This window comes from Gymnoscopelus braueri (genome assembly GCF_963280865.1).
Source record: "Gymnoscopelus braueri genome assembly, chromosome: 9".
NCBI classification, from domain to species: domain Eukaryota; kingdom Metazoa; phylum Chordata; class Actinopteri; order Myctophiformes; family Myctophidae; genus Gymnoscopelus; species Gymnoscopelus braueri.
The window spans coordinates 39,588,630-39,602,993 of record NC_137610.1 but is presented as its reverse complement, the minus strand read 5'-3'; the positions used below and the strand labels follow the sequence as shown (position 1 = coordinate 39,602,993).

Genomic DNA, 14,364 nt, shown 5'->3' with positions numbered 1-14,364 from the left:
TAGGGTTCATGTGGTTAAAGCTCGCTTTATTGTGTACTTTAGCAATCTGAGCTGAAAGACATCCGCACTCACAAATACAAATTGAACGTTTTTAATATTCCGCAGCAGTCAACAATTTGTATTTGCGAGTGCAGATGTTTCTTTTGTTGTGTACGGAACATTGTCAAGAATCTGCACCAGTTAAATCTCAAGTCAAATACTTTTGACGTTTTGAGTCCAGCGCGCCATTCCTTTGAAGTGAGTTGCTTAGTTCTGCCATACAACCATGGCTCCATAGAGTACTGTGTATTGCTATGATTGTGTTCTAGATTTAGGAACTGACCTGATTTGTGGCAAGACTGCCCCTCCCGCAAACATTAGAAGGCGATCGTAGCCAATCGGAATGGAATCTGAAAACTCGGACTGATACATACATCTTGACCGCATGACTCCAGAGATAATGTGTACCGATTTGTGTGGGTGTAAATGGGCGTGGCGTATATGGGGAGTTTCATTATGATCCATACAATTTTCTTTTTTATAGTACGACCTACGGTCCAAGAGTTATAGGTCAAAACGTGAAGCAGCCTGTTATAGTGCCAGCATGAGGCTGATATGAAAACTTTGCATACTGGGAGTGTATGTACAATGTTTCATGCCAATTATTCCAGCGGTACCTGAGATTAGCTGTACACGGACGGACGGACGGACGGACGGGAGCAAAAACATAATCCTCGCCTGGCATGGCACAGATAACAGATTGGAAATTTCACTACATTAATGTTCGTGAAAAACAATGAGCGATACTGGCAGCCTCTCCTAAACTTTCAACCAGGACAGATTGACAAGCATTTTGTTTTTAAATGTAATAGGAATTGACCTCTTATTTCAGTAAGGACATTTATTAATGGATTAGCATTATCTCTTTGCAAGAAAAACATGTTTTTGAACATTAACTTAAGGAGCTTGTGTCAATGCTATTGTCATTTTGTCAGATAAACACAACCAGAAACACAAATTCATTAACTATTGGGTGATTAAACTACTTTCTGTTATTATTTCCATTTCTTATTAATTTGAAAATGAACTGTAATAAAAACTAAGACTTGACAACAAAACCTGATTCTGTTCTAGTATAATACAGCTAGAGATCAATCAGATACATTAAATCACATTCTGTTCTGAATGTTAATCATATCGGTCTCTCCCATTGTATTGCCATTCCATCAAGTTATGCTATTTTTGCAACATTTTGAACACGGTCATAGCTTATGATCATGGGTAAATGTGTGGGTCTGAGAAAAAGAGGTTGCAAATGCATGCATGGAAATCTAAATAGGTTGCTACAATAAGGGTGGTAACTCCACCCCAGTGTATCTGTGTGAAAACAGTGATAAGATCTGATAAGATCATTGTTGATCACTCACAAAATAGGTTGTCTCCGCAGATGAAGTAGGCTATGCATAGAGGAAATGATTCACGGAACGTGTTGCATTGATTTACATTATGTACATGCTTGAGTGTCTACAATCTGTGTGTGTGTGTGTGTGTGTGTGGGGGCTGTATGGGTTCTAAAATAGCCTGGGGATATTATTTATATCATCATTCATCACAGTTGAATGTTGTGTCCAAATGAAATCATATCGTTGCTGTCAGGCAGAAACCTCTTATCTCCATATTTCAACTTTTTACGTTTTTTCCATAAATGAATGCCCTCGCACAAAAGTAGTGAAAATAGCCGATCTACAAGCTCACAACGGGTCGATCTTGTAGATCTTGTAGATCAGCTATTTTCACTATTTCAAAAGGGAATGTTTTGGACATACAAGGTCTCCACCCGACAGCAACGATATCATGACTGTCTTAATGTGATATGTGGGTCTGGGTAGGCTATAAGATGCTTTTAATACATACCACACACCACTGCCAAATGTATGATGTATGATGTATGCGTGTCTGTTAATTAATGAATATTAGTGCAGTTTAATACTGAATACTGTGGATGGTCAATATGTATGATGGTGTATGTACCATGTTCTTATTAGGACATAACACAGTATCGGATGTAATACTAACAAGTTTGAGCTGCACTGATGTAATCATTCTCTCAGTGATTCAGATCAATAAATAAACCAATAGTTTTAGTATCAAATATGAACAAAATCAGTAATTGTCGCCAGTCACTGAGAAGCTTCTCTCCAACACCTTGAACATTATGCTGTCATAGTACTGTAGTTCATGTCATGCAAGACTCTTTATTTCTGTTAAATCTTTACTAAACATATAAGACAGTTTCACGTGTGCATGCACCAAGCAACCTACCAAGACCACTTGAACCCTAGCATCCCTATTCTGGGGGAAACATTCACAGAAAACAGTAGATCTACAAGCTCTGTGAAGTAGTTGGGAAAGTAGCCGGAAAAGTCTAAATGGTCCTCCCTCCTCAATAGTATCTCACTTTCACACAGTTCAGTGTAATTTAGTTTCTAATTTTTATGTAAATAGTGCATCAATGTAGCGCTTTTATCCAAAGCGCTTTACATAGATTGTGCATTACATTCACCCATTCACACACACATTCATACACCGATGGCGGAGGAAACCATGCAAGGCACCAACCTGCTCATCAGGAGCAATTAAGGGTTCAGCGTCTTGCTCAATGACACTTCGACACTAACCCTGGGGGAGACCGGGATCGAACTGGGAACCTCGCGGTTCCCATCCTGCCGCTCTACCGGCACTCTACCCCTGAGCCACTGCCGCTCCATGTCACCTGAGTAGAGTATGTTTTAAATATGTATTGATTCGTAATAACTCTCGGAGAGAGAACAGAGCTGACCCCAGTCAGCTAATAGTTTATTAAGTATAGAGGAAGTATAGAATTCCATACACTACCAGACTCTACACTACCACAATGGTTTTGTGATCATGTCTGTTATGTTGTTTCTAAAACTATGATGTAGATCTAATACATTTCAACCACTCTTCCACAGAATATGATGACCTTTTCACTACAGTATCAGTATCTAGAGATGCACTTGCAGTTGGTTGTTGACGCGAGTTAATTTTGAAAACAAGAGTGATTTGTCATATTAGCTTGCTTCCCCTGATCAGGTGACACCCATTTGAATAATGGCAAGTTAAGGAGGTGTGGGGAATTTCTACTGTGGTGACTCTTATCTTATGTTATCTTATTATTCATCTTCATGGAAATGGTGATATCTTCTGCATCAGAGTTCCACATTTGCTGCTTTATAAGATGCAGATGCAGACACTCCAAAGCCAGAAGAGATTCTACAAACAACAGAGACAGCAGACAACCACGACGAGTAACAAAGAACCATGAAGACTGTGTGTATAGCTCTGCTGCTACTGTCTCTCCATCACGCTGATGCTACTCGTAAGTGTTTTATGTTCAGTTTGAATGGAAATCTGGAAAATATAATATACGGCTGCAATTATCGATTATTTTCCTAGCAATTATTCTATTGATTCCTTTTTTGATTACTCGAATAATAGAGAAGTGTGAATGAATCACTGCAGAATAATTCAAATAGATTTCTTATAATCGACTAAATCGATTCATCTGATTAACCACTTAAACCTTATGTTGTACTTTGTTGTACAACATATAGGAAGATCACAATGTGTTGCATTGCTACGATTTGTGGGCTTGTAGATCTGCTATTTCCTTTTTATTTTTTAAGGAAAAGAAAAGAAACTAAAAACATTCCCTCCAAAATTGGTTATTTTATTAAAATAGATTATTTTAAATAATCGGTTAAATGAATTAGTTCGATTGACTGTTGCACCCCTATTCGTAAGTGTTTGTGTTTATTATTTGTAAGCAGTGAGCGAAAAAAACTTATCTTTGAAAACAATGAGTCTGTACCTAGATCAGTGGTAATCAAACAGTGTGCGCCACAGTTCAAGTGCGCCTTGGGATTATTATGCAATATATAAACTATACAAAAAGTTATGAATAATTTTACTATACAACAATTTACTATTTACACACATTTTCGAAAATAGCAGATCTAATGTACAAGCTTACAATGTGTTGCATCACGATGTGTTGTGAGCTGTGCCTCGAGATTTTGAATTGCCCAGTGGTGTGTCTTAGGGACAAAACGTTTTGAAAACCAGTGGACTGTTGCCATAGTTACTCACCCTGTTTATCTTCCCCACAGCTCATGGAATTCATTCCAGCACATCACCTGTAAGCTGCTGCGACAACTTCGCTCCTAAGGCATTACCAAGAAAAAACATAGTCTCTGTCAAAGCAACCCACCGTAGCTGCACAGAAAAGGGCTTCATGTAAGTTTGGGCTTCATTCCGTTCTGACAGCATGATCACTACTTTCAGCTGTTGGTGTTTCTGAGATAGTAAATAACCAGATATTTTGCAGGTACAATACAGCGAGAAAATCTGAGCCCTCCCAATCAAACCATAATGAGTGTTAATATGTCACATATGATAAATATTCATCCTTTTATCATTGTATCCCTGCAGATTCCAAACAATCAGAGGTAAAAGCGTCTGCTACCGCCAGACCTTTCCATGGGCCATGAAAACATTCAAACAGTTCACTCTCACTGAATCCAGCGGTGGGCATCCTTGAACAACGTTCACCTTCTTTACTGTGAAGGCTCAATCATAAACTCCTCTTGGCCAGCAGTCATTCTTGACATTGCTTTCCACATGTTACAGATACCCTTATTGTGAATTTGTTTATTCTTTGAAAATTTTATTTTGTGTAATAAAAAAAACAAATTGATCAAATCCAGAAAATGTCATGTCATGATTGAAAATGTTTTCCCCAACATCTAAATAAACATATTGTATCACTACAAAGAAAATGGTTGTATGTGTATTAACTGCACATGTAACACAGTAGAGTAGATTGTGCAGGAATATAATGGTCATACTATACATTACATTTAGTCAAGCTGAGAATCTGTCTTGAGATATTTAAGCTTTGCCCCACACGCACGCACGCACGCACGCACGCACGCACGCACGCACGCACGCACGCACGCACACACACACACACACACACACACACACACACACACACACACACACACACACACACACACACACACACACACACACACACACACACACACACACACACACACACACACACACACACACACACACACACACACACACACGAGCCGCACACTGTAGTTGCTCAGTTTTTCTTTTCTTTTTCAATTACAAGTGACATTTTGAGCCCAAGCTCTTCTTCAGATCTTCAAAAATAAAAACAATTGAGCAACAACAGCGCTCTTTTCAAACTTTTTATCCTTTGATCTCAGTTCACTTGGTGGCCAGCACTTGCCTTCAAGAGGTCGGATGTAGACTACTACTCTTTGATCTTGACAGGGTAGATATGGCAAATAATTTAAATATATAAAGAAATGACTGACATATTTAATAATTTAATACTTTCAAAAAGAAAATAGTGGAAAATGGACACGTTGTGAGCTTGTAGATCTGCTATTTCCACAGTTTTTGGCAAATGTTTTTCAACATTGAAACGATTATGACAATTATGCAAAATAATAAATCTCAAATAATTACGAATAGGCGATTATGTAATAATTGTGACAGCCAGGCCTACATATAACTAAAGAAAATACCAAACAAATAACAATCAAATAATTAAAACCTACATAGCAATTTTCTATGCTTTAGCTCTTTGTTTTTGACATAGCTAGTAGTATCCATGGTGACATATATCCATCAAAACGTATTAACCTATTCTGTGATCTTTTCCATAATGAACATCTATGAGACTTGTAATATTTTTTTAATGGTGTTGTTGTTTTTGCTATTAAAAGTAGGGTCCATAATTATAAATACATTTTCTTTTCCATCATTTGATATTCTAATCGAAAGGGACCCAAGCCAGACCAGTTTCTTCATAAGGCTCATAATTTCTTTTTTTTAAAATAATTTTTATCCCTCGATTTTGTAACCCTTTTTTCACCCGGTGCCAATTTGCTAAGTGATCCTGGGCACTACACTCCCCCCACCAGCCTAGGCAGGCCAGGGCCGAGCTCATGCCTCCTTCAATGCATGAGAGCCAACTGACCTTCTTGTCACCTGACAGGGGAGAGTTTCCCTGGTTGGACGTAGCGCGTGGAAGGAACACGTTATTCCAACCAGTTCCCTTCCCCTCCATCATGCGCCCCGGCTGACCAGGGGGAGGCAGTATAGTGACCAGGTTTACTACATGTTTTTGTGATGGTATTAACTACCCTAGGAGACACGGGGAGAACATGCAAACTCCACACAGAGTAGGCCCTTTCGGCTGAAGGTGTTTGATTAAAGAGATGATAATCTCATATATCATGTTTACTAATCTGAAGCATTTTGCAAACATTTACAGAATGTTGAGCATTTCTTTGTGGCCAATTTCTATCTTCACACCATCAGGTGTGAAATGTACGGTACAGTATGTCCCCAGTTTGGCATCGAGGCCCGCCTACTCTAGGTTGGTTGCTGGCATTTAAATGAGTGGGCAGGATTTAGGTTAATGTTTTTTGTGGTATCGGAATTATTAACATTTCCAATAACCTTTATAGTGAGAATCTGATGATCCATTTATCTGAGGCAACAACCATAAGGAACTCAAGACAGCAACATCATCTATTCAGATTTACTGTAGAGGACATGAAGTTCTGCTTGGTTCTGGTACTGCTGCTAATTCTCAATGTTGACCACTGTGATGCTATGCGTAAGTCAGTCATTTCAGTCTTTGTGTACTAGAATGGATAATCGACATATAAAAACATTTAGTAGCATTCATTATTATTATTATTATTATTATTATTATTATTATTATTATTATCATCATCATGGGACAAAATAGCCTAAACATTTTTGGGGATTGAACTGAAATATTTAACTGACATGCTCTAAACACTCTAAGAAGTCCCTAAAAACACAATAAAACAATGCATTGTTATGGAGGAAACATGCACAGCTTTTAGTCCTTTGGAAGGTTTATATAACTAAATTTCAAGAAGACTTCAGACTGTTGTGGTGTGAAAACAAGAAATAGTACAAGATCAGCAGGTAATGAACATAAAGTAACTTGTTGAATCTAAGAGGCAAAAGATGTTGGTTAACTGTCTTTTCAGAGGAAGCACATGAAATGTAATTCAAAAAATTACTTCAGAAGAAAGACATTTAACCACTTAAACCCTAACATATATACTTCGTTGTATACGTTAGTAGCACATTCGCCGAATGTTTGACCTATTTTCACCAATTATATGTCCAGAATAGGGACGCCAGGGTTAAGGCTAAAATTCTTCTTTCTCTTCTGTTGTTTAACAACTGATGGTGTGGTGGTTGGTGGTGTGGGTAGGAGAGGGTGAGCAAGCCATCTGTGTATGAATGTATCTGTATACTTGTATTGTATGTATCTATGTCTGTTGTTCGTGTTTTTATGGGACCCCTCGAAAATCAAGGGGCTACCCTTCAATAAAAATCTGAATCTAGGCAGTTTTGTACCAACTGTCATCAGATCATAACGATCTGGTGGTTATTGCCTTGTAATACCTTATGACCTACTCAGTGGTGGAAAAAGTACTCAAATGTTTTACTTAAGTAAAAGTATCAATACTGCAATGTAGAAGTACTCTGTTACAAGTAAAAGTCTGGAATTCAAAATTGACTTGAGTAAAAGTACAAAAGTACTGATATCAAAATGTACTTAAAGTACCAAAAGTAAAAGTACTAAAATGTTTGATCTACAAGCTGTTTGTAGATGCTTGATCTACAAGCTCACAACGCGTCGCGATGCGACGCGTTGTGAGCTTGTAGATGGGCTATTTTGAAATGTATAAAATAGGGCTAAAGTGGTTAATGTATGTTTTATAATGTAATAATTTATATCTGCAAAGTAACTAGTAACGAAAGGTTTCAAATAATTGTAGTGGAGTAAAAGTACAATATTTGCCTCTGAGATGTAGTGGAGTAGAAGTAAAAGTATAGACAATTGGAAATACTCCAGTAAAGTAAAAGTACCTCACAATTGTACTTAAGTACAGTACTTGAGTAAATGTACTTAGTTACTTTACACCACTGGACCTACTGCATATTGAGGTCAAAGTGTGACGTGTGATACTGAGTGATCATCTTTATTATATTTGTAGCTCATGGGGTGAATGCCTGGGCCCCTGGAGAATGCTGCACCGGATTTGCTAAAGCAAGAGTTCAGTGTGTCAAAAAGGCATTTATGTATGTACTGTGATTTAATCAAAATTTTCATGTCAAGCACCCTCACATTTTTGCACCACGCTGATGGAGCCATGCAGTTGAACCCCTTTTGTAAAATAGTCCAAATAAAAGTTGATAGATAACATTTTGTACCCTTTTATCAAACATTGTTTTATACGTTGAGTTAACTGGTGTACCCCAGGGCTCTATCCTTGGACCACTCAGTTTTTTTCTCTCTCCCTCTGCCAAATGTCTTTGCTGAAAATGGCTTAATCTGCTATTGTTGCAGCATGTTATCAACATGCCCAAAATAGGGATGGAGACTTTGGCTCTCATAACAATGACCCAAAACTTCATATTTATTAATGTATAGCATATAAGCCATCTTATTGTAATCCACCTTGTAAGTCATTTAATAGATTATAAATATTAATCTATTTTAGAATTAGATTTTGCCATTGTCTGTTCTTGTATGTTTGAGGCGTTTGCTATATGCTTGTCATAGCATATAATAATACATTTGATTTGTTAACGCACTTTATATTTGACACAAATCTCAAAGTGCTACATGGCATAAAGGTCAAGAAAATATGTGACATTCCTGAAAAATAACAGCACACCATAGGAATTTAAGCATTACCTTCTCATCTTTAATATTAATAATGTACAGTTATAGATATAGAACAGTTGATAATAAAACAAGAGAAGCAGAAAACAGTTTCATAAAAAAGAAAAAAATAAGAAAAACGTCCTAAACTCATGTCTAGCTTAATCAGGGGCTCTTTTACAAGGGAGTGGTTCAAGAGCAGTGGAAGAGATGTTTAGTCTCAGATATTTTACTCAGCTGAGACTTTAAGACTTTTTGGACCATGGAATAACTCTTCACATGCCTAATTTATGCACCGTCATCCGACGGTGTCCCACGTCAAAAATAGCCGATCTACAAGATCACAATGTGTTGCATCCGTGAGCTTGTAGATTGGTTATTTTCTGTGTATGGCTTGAATTGGGTCCCATGCGTTTGAGATTAGTCCTGAGAAAGTATAACCCTTGGCATGTTGTTTGTGTGTTAAATGTATGAGTGTGTGTGTGTCCATTGATGCCTTTGACAAGATGTGGGGATTGGATAAAATGTTTTGATCTTATTCGCTGAGCGAGTGCTTAAGTATTGTAATGTGGCTGTCTCCCTGCCTGTGTAAGGTATCATGTACTGTATTACGACGTGTGCAAATCTGTCCACCAGAGGGCACTGTCACACAGTCCTCCATGCCATGTTCCATTGCTAGTGTTCATTTGTGGCATATTCTGCAATCAAAAACAATGTATAGCCATTGTAAAGGCTATAGTATTTAAGTCTACCACAAACAAAACCCAAACAGGAAATATGTGCATATCATGTGAGAAACATATGCATGTATTACTTAGTCCCTTTTGTATTTTGCTTCAAAAATGCATTTTTGACTATATGCAAAGTTTGTAAAACTAATTCTATACAAAAAAATTATGGATTGACCTATGAACCATTTCACAAACTATGGGAGTTTAAGGGTCATAGTTCTTTTGCCGTACATACTTATTCATCACCACTGTATGAAAATAAAACATGGCCATTCTTAGATAGGTACATTAAAGACTCAGAGGTTCGACTCTGAGATCAAATCAGACCTAAAACAAATAGCATTTCAAATCCTTTTTATGTGTCACAGGAGAAAACAGAAGGGTAACGTTTTGTATCTATTCTGGAAGTTATTTATTTATCATTGTGCCAGGAGACGTTAATACATCACCGAAAGGCATTTGGAAGATTTTCAGAATAGTACTTTGTAGTCAGATCTGAGACAAAGCCACAACTGAGGCTACTACAGTCTCTCTAGCGAGAGAATTGGGGTACATGGAGAAGAAGGTCAAGGGGTCTTAGATTCAGGGCTTTTGACAACACCCACCACTTTCATCACAATATAAAACGTAAGCACTGTAAATAATTGTTATAGACATCCATGCGGCTTTTGCATAACCATCATAATCTATTCAAAGAGGAAAGTGGTCACTTGCTTTTGTATCCATGAACAAAACACGTTGCAATGAAACAGACCATGTTATGGTTACTGTTACGTGGCATATCCTCTCTGCCTGCTGTTTTGTAAAAAAATCTGCTTGCCATTATTGTCAAGCAATATCTATGACCTCAAACATTGGCTTCACTTAAACTCACTTGTCATACTGTAGGTACATGTGCACAAACAGACACACACATTGGAGGCACAGGCACACAGACAGACAGTATTGAGAAATCTTTGATCTCTTGATGTTTCATGAAACCTGGCAGGTGATTTAATTAAACCCCCTATACTTAGTAAATGTTACCTGAGTTGGCTCTGTACTTGGTTTAATCTTTTTCCACCTCTACACCAAATCTTTCTGCAAAAATAGCTGCTCTAGAACTCAAAATGTGATGCGTTGTGAGCTTGTAGATCGGACATTTTTAGAGAACGTTCCGTCCAGTATAATGATGCTAGGGTTCACATGGTTAAATGGCTCCATTCACATAGCGTACACCCAACCCTCTCCTCACACACTATCGCAACGTGTTCATTCAAGTTTCTAGCATTGTGTTAAAAGTGTCCTTCCTTGAGCAAGACACCTGAACCTGCTTAGGACGTGCAGGATGTTTTATTGAATATAACATGCACTGTAAATCACTTAGAATGAAGGCCCTACAGAAATGCAGGCCATTTACCATTTAGTGTGCAATCCTTCACACAGCGTATTTGAGGTGTTTTATTGCATAAGCAATTGGCAATGCATCCGTTTGTGTTGTTGCCCACCGTGTGTTTTTGAAAACCATGAAAGAAAGAGCTGCCAATAGGCAGACAGTGAGTAAGAGTAAATTTGTATACCTACTCAACATTTAAGAGAACATACAAATACTAGGCATAAAGAAATGGCTATGCATGGTGCCTGCCATGTGTACTCCACAGTTCAGAGGAACCCAGTTTTCCTCGTTGTCAAAGAATTCTGAAGAATTTTACAAACACATGCATCCCAAATGAAAATTGAATGCTTGTGACAGATGAATCAAACCCTATGAAGTGTGTTTTGCATACGTGTGTGTGTGTGCAATTTATGACATGTAAGAATTAAGAATGTCATTGCCCCACATGCTACATGTAAGGGAAACTTGCACTTGGAATATTCATGTTTAATGTATTGGTATAATATGGCCTATATGTTGTGTGTGTGTGTGCACGTTTGTAGGTGTCAAGTGTGCATGTACCCACGTGTTGCTGGATGTGTTTGGAGGGTCACAGATAACTTCAGAGGGTTAAAAAAACAAGTTTATGGTTTCTTAAATCTGATGGGATCGCTTTCGTCTCTTAAAATATTTTTCCTTTCTTTTTGTTCTTTTCCATTGTCCTGCAAGAGAGAAGAGAACATAAAAAAATGATTACATTATCATATATACAAAAAAAAATAAACAATGGCTGGTAATACAGTACTTTACATTAGGAGTAAATATGTAAAAGCAAGACATGTTTGTTTGCATTAAAACATTCACACGAGCAATTTCATCAGAAAGTTTCAACACACACACAGTGACACTGCTTTTCTATTTGAGTCTGAATAAGTACTAGCCTAGCTCCAGACCATAAACTCCACCCACTCCACTGAGTGGACTGCTTCTCTGGTCTGGCATTGTGTTTTGAAACTGCAGTTCATCTCGTCCGAAAAAGCATGAATTCAATGAGCGCCGGGGGTGGTGGTGGGCCAATCAGCGCCACAGACCGTTGTCAAGCTGTTGTCAAGGCTAGGCGTAGCCAGTGACACAATGTATGGAGTAGTAACGTAGCTGTGGGAATCATCGTTCTTTTCAATGTACTGAATCATTCAGTACAGTTCCCTAAAAAGTTTCCATCAAATGATTTGTTCACCAGTTCAGTGCTTGGCTGGACTTCCGCCTGAGTTGGGTAGTCACTCACTGAACTGAAACACAGACGGGTTGTTCACTGACTGGATCAGTCAACACAACAAGTTCAGCTGAACGTCCCCTCGGGGCTATGGAATCTAAACTCCAGGCACTCGCGTTGCACACTCGAAATGTGCCACATGTTTATTTGATTGACAAATGGCCCAAACTACACAGTTTACCGAGATGACCGGATATGTCGATCTCTAGTGATTGGTCAGGGAAAATCTAATCCCCTCCATCTTGGAAATCGCTTAGAGGGGAAGCAATGTCAGACTGAAGCTTTCCGTCTTCAGTCTGTTATCAGGCTAAAGGACTGCATTTTCTTTTTCTTTAAATCAATCAACCAATCAAAAACATGTCCTGCAAGATAAGTTACTGACTTGGAGGCGTCCAGTTTCTGCTGCTCCAGGATTCTCTGCTGCGTCTCCCAGTTGGCCTTGTCGTCCTCAAACACACGCCTCTTCTCCTCCAGCTCTTTGTACTGGGCCTCCAGGTTCTTCTTCATTTGCTCATGACGGCGTTCCAACTGAGGGGAGACGAGGTGTCATCAATTAATATTAAAGAAGCTTCTTAACTGTACAAAACATAAATAAGTATGCACATTGCACATACACAAATGTGTGATAAATGAAAGGAAAAACCAACATGGATTGTCTTAGTAAGGTGCTGGGCCACCACAAGACACCAGAAAAGCTTCAATACTGCTTGGCATAGATTTTACAAGTCTCTGGAATTCTACTGGAGTGATGGAACAACCTTCTAACAAAAGAACGCTGTCCAACACGTGTTCAATTGGGTTATTGAAAGCCATAGCAGCCATTCACAACAGTACAGAAATGTTTCATAATAGAATAATGGTGATCAATCAGAATATTAGACAGACAGACACAGACAGATAGATATACACACACACATACAGTATATAATACACACATACGGTACACAGTTCTCAAGCCCACCTCATTCTCAGAGTCCTTCAGTTTCTGTTTCTTCTCCTTGACCTTCATTTCAAAGACCTGTTCCATCTCCGTCTCCATCTTCTTCATCTTCATCACATGATCCTTCCTCTCCTCCTCCATCTGGGCCAGGGGACTCCTGTTGAACAGGGCACAGGGCATCCATTAGAACTGGCCCAGCATGTTGCCAATGAAACACTAATGAAACCAGTATAAGCAGTTCTACTAAAACAAGGGTTCCCAAACTTTTCAGGCTGTGACCCCCCAAAATAATCATATTTGAACTGAGGACCCCCCACCCTGACAAGCACTTGGAATTGAGTTGGGGCATTAAATTGAGTTTGACTCAGTTCCACAGATAAATACTGAACTATAAGCTCACAACGCCTCGAAATGCGACGCGTTGTGAGCTTGTAGATTGGCTATTTTCACAATTGTTGCCTCTTTCTTAGAGAATATTTGACAATTTTGACCAATGTTTGACCATTTTTAATAGTATAGTTTGTTGGTTACTTTTGACGTAGCAATGGTCTTATTATCAGTTTTTTTCTTAATGTTAAGGGTCTTAAAAGTCCTTAAATTGTCACTTTGGAAATGCAGATACCCTGTATACACTTATACTGTATGTTGGTTTGTTTACTGTTGAATGGGAAAACAATGTTGCACTTGTTACAATGTTGGCTAATCATTTGGGGATGATTAGCCCCCCCCCCCAGTTTGGGAACCACTTGTTTTAGAACCACTGTACTAAAACAAGAACACCGCACAGAGGCCTCCAGGTGATAAAGGGTCAGAAGCCGGTGACTGTGGGTTACCTGGTGAGCTGTCCTTTGCTCTTGGAGTTGTCCACCCCGTTGCAGGTGACGGCTGCCAGTTTCCTACTACGATAGTTCTCATAATGGACGTTGTTGGTCACATCCTTCAGGTCCTGCATGTGGGTCCTACAGAGGTATGGGAGAGCAGATGAAATGAGAGGACAGAAAACAAAACAGTATATTTCAACAACGATTTCGTCGCTGTCGGCTAGAAACCTTGTATGTCCAAAACTATTGCTTTTCAGAAAATGGAAAAGATAACCTGTGTTCTATTGTAGTTATTATTATTTAGTCAGAAGCTCTTGTTAATACTTTTCATTGGTTAAATATTTATAAAACCCACAGAATTGTTATTTTTTTGTGTCTGATTTTGATCTACAACATTTTCTCTACTTTTGCGTGACACTTG

General features: G+C 38.6%; 1 protein-coding gene and 1 long non-coding RNA gene across 3 annotated transcripts in view; one reads left to right on the top strand and one right to left on the bottom strand.

The window, feature by feature from the left end:
- The first annotated feature begins 3,155 nt into the window (after window positions 1–3,155).
- On the top strand, window positions 3,156–4,760 carry LOC308092490. The gene is made up of 3 exons (XR_013933787.1): window positions 3,156–3,379; window positions 4,170–4,296; window positions 4,492–4,760. It is a non-coding gene; the product is annotated as an uncharacterized lncRNA (long non-coding RNA).
- A 4,081-nt stretch (window positions 4,761–8,841) lies between these two features.
- The window catches only part of LOC308091725 (septin-7-like), a 41,714-nt gene continuing 36,191 nt past the window's right edge, over window positions 8,842–14,364 (bottom strand). For both annotated transcript variants that reach the window (XM_080437420.1, XM_080437421.1), the window contains exons 10-13: window positions 13,956–14,081; window positions 13,144–13,279; window positions 12,565–12,710; window positions 8,842–11,631 (exon numbers count right to left, since the gene is read on the bottom strand). In XM_080437420.1, coding sequence (XP_080293546.1) covers window positions 11,592–11,631; window positions 12,565–12,710; window positions 13,144–13,279; window positions 13,956–14,081 — 448 coding nt within the window. In that variant the 3' untranslated portion in view covers window positions 8,842–11,591. The remainder of the gene's footprint in view (window positions 11,632–12,564; window positions 12,711–13,143; window positions 13,280–13,955; window positions 14,082–14,364) is intronic.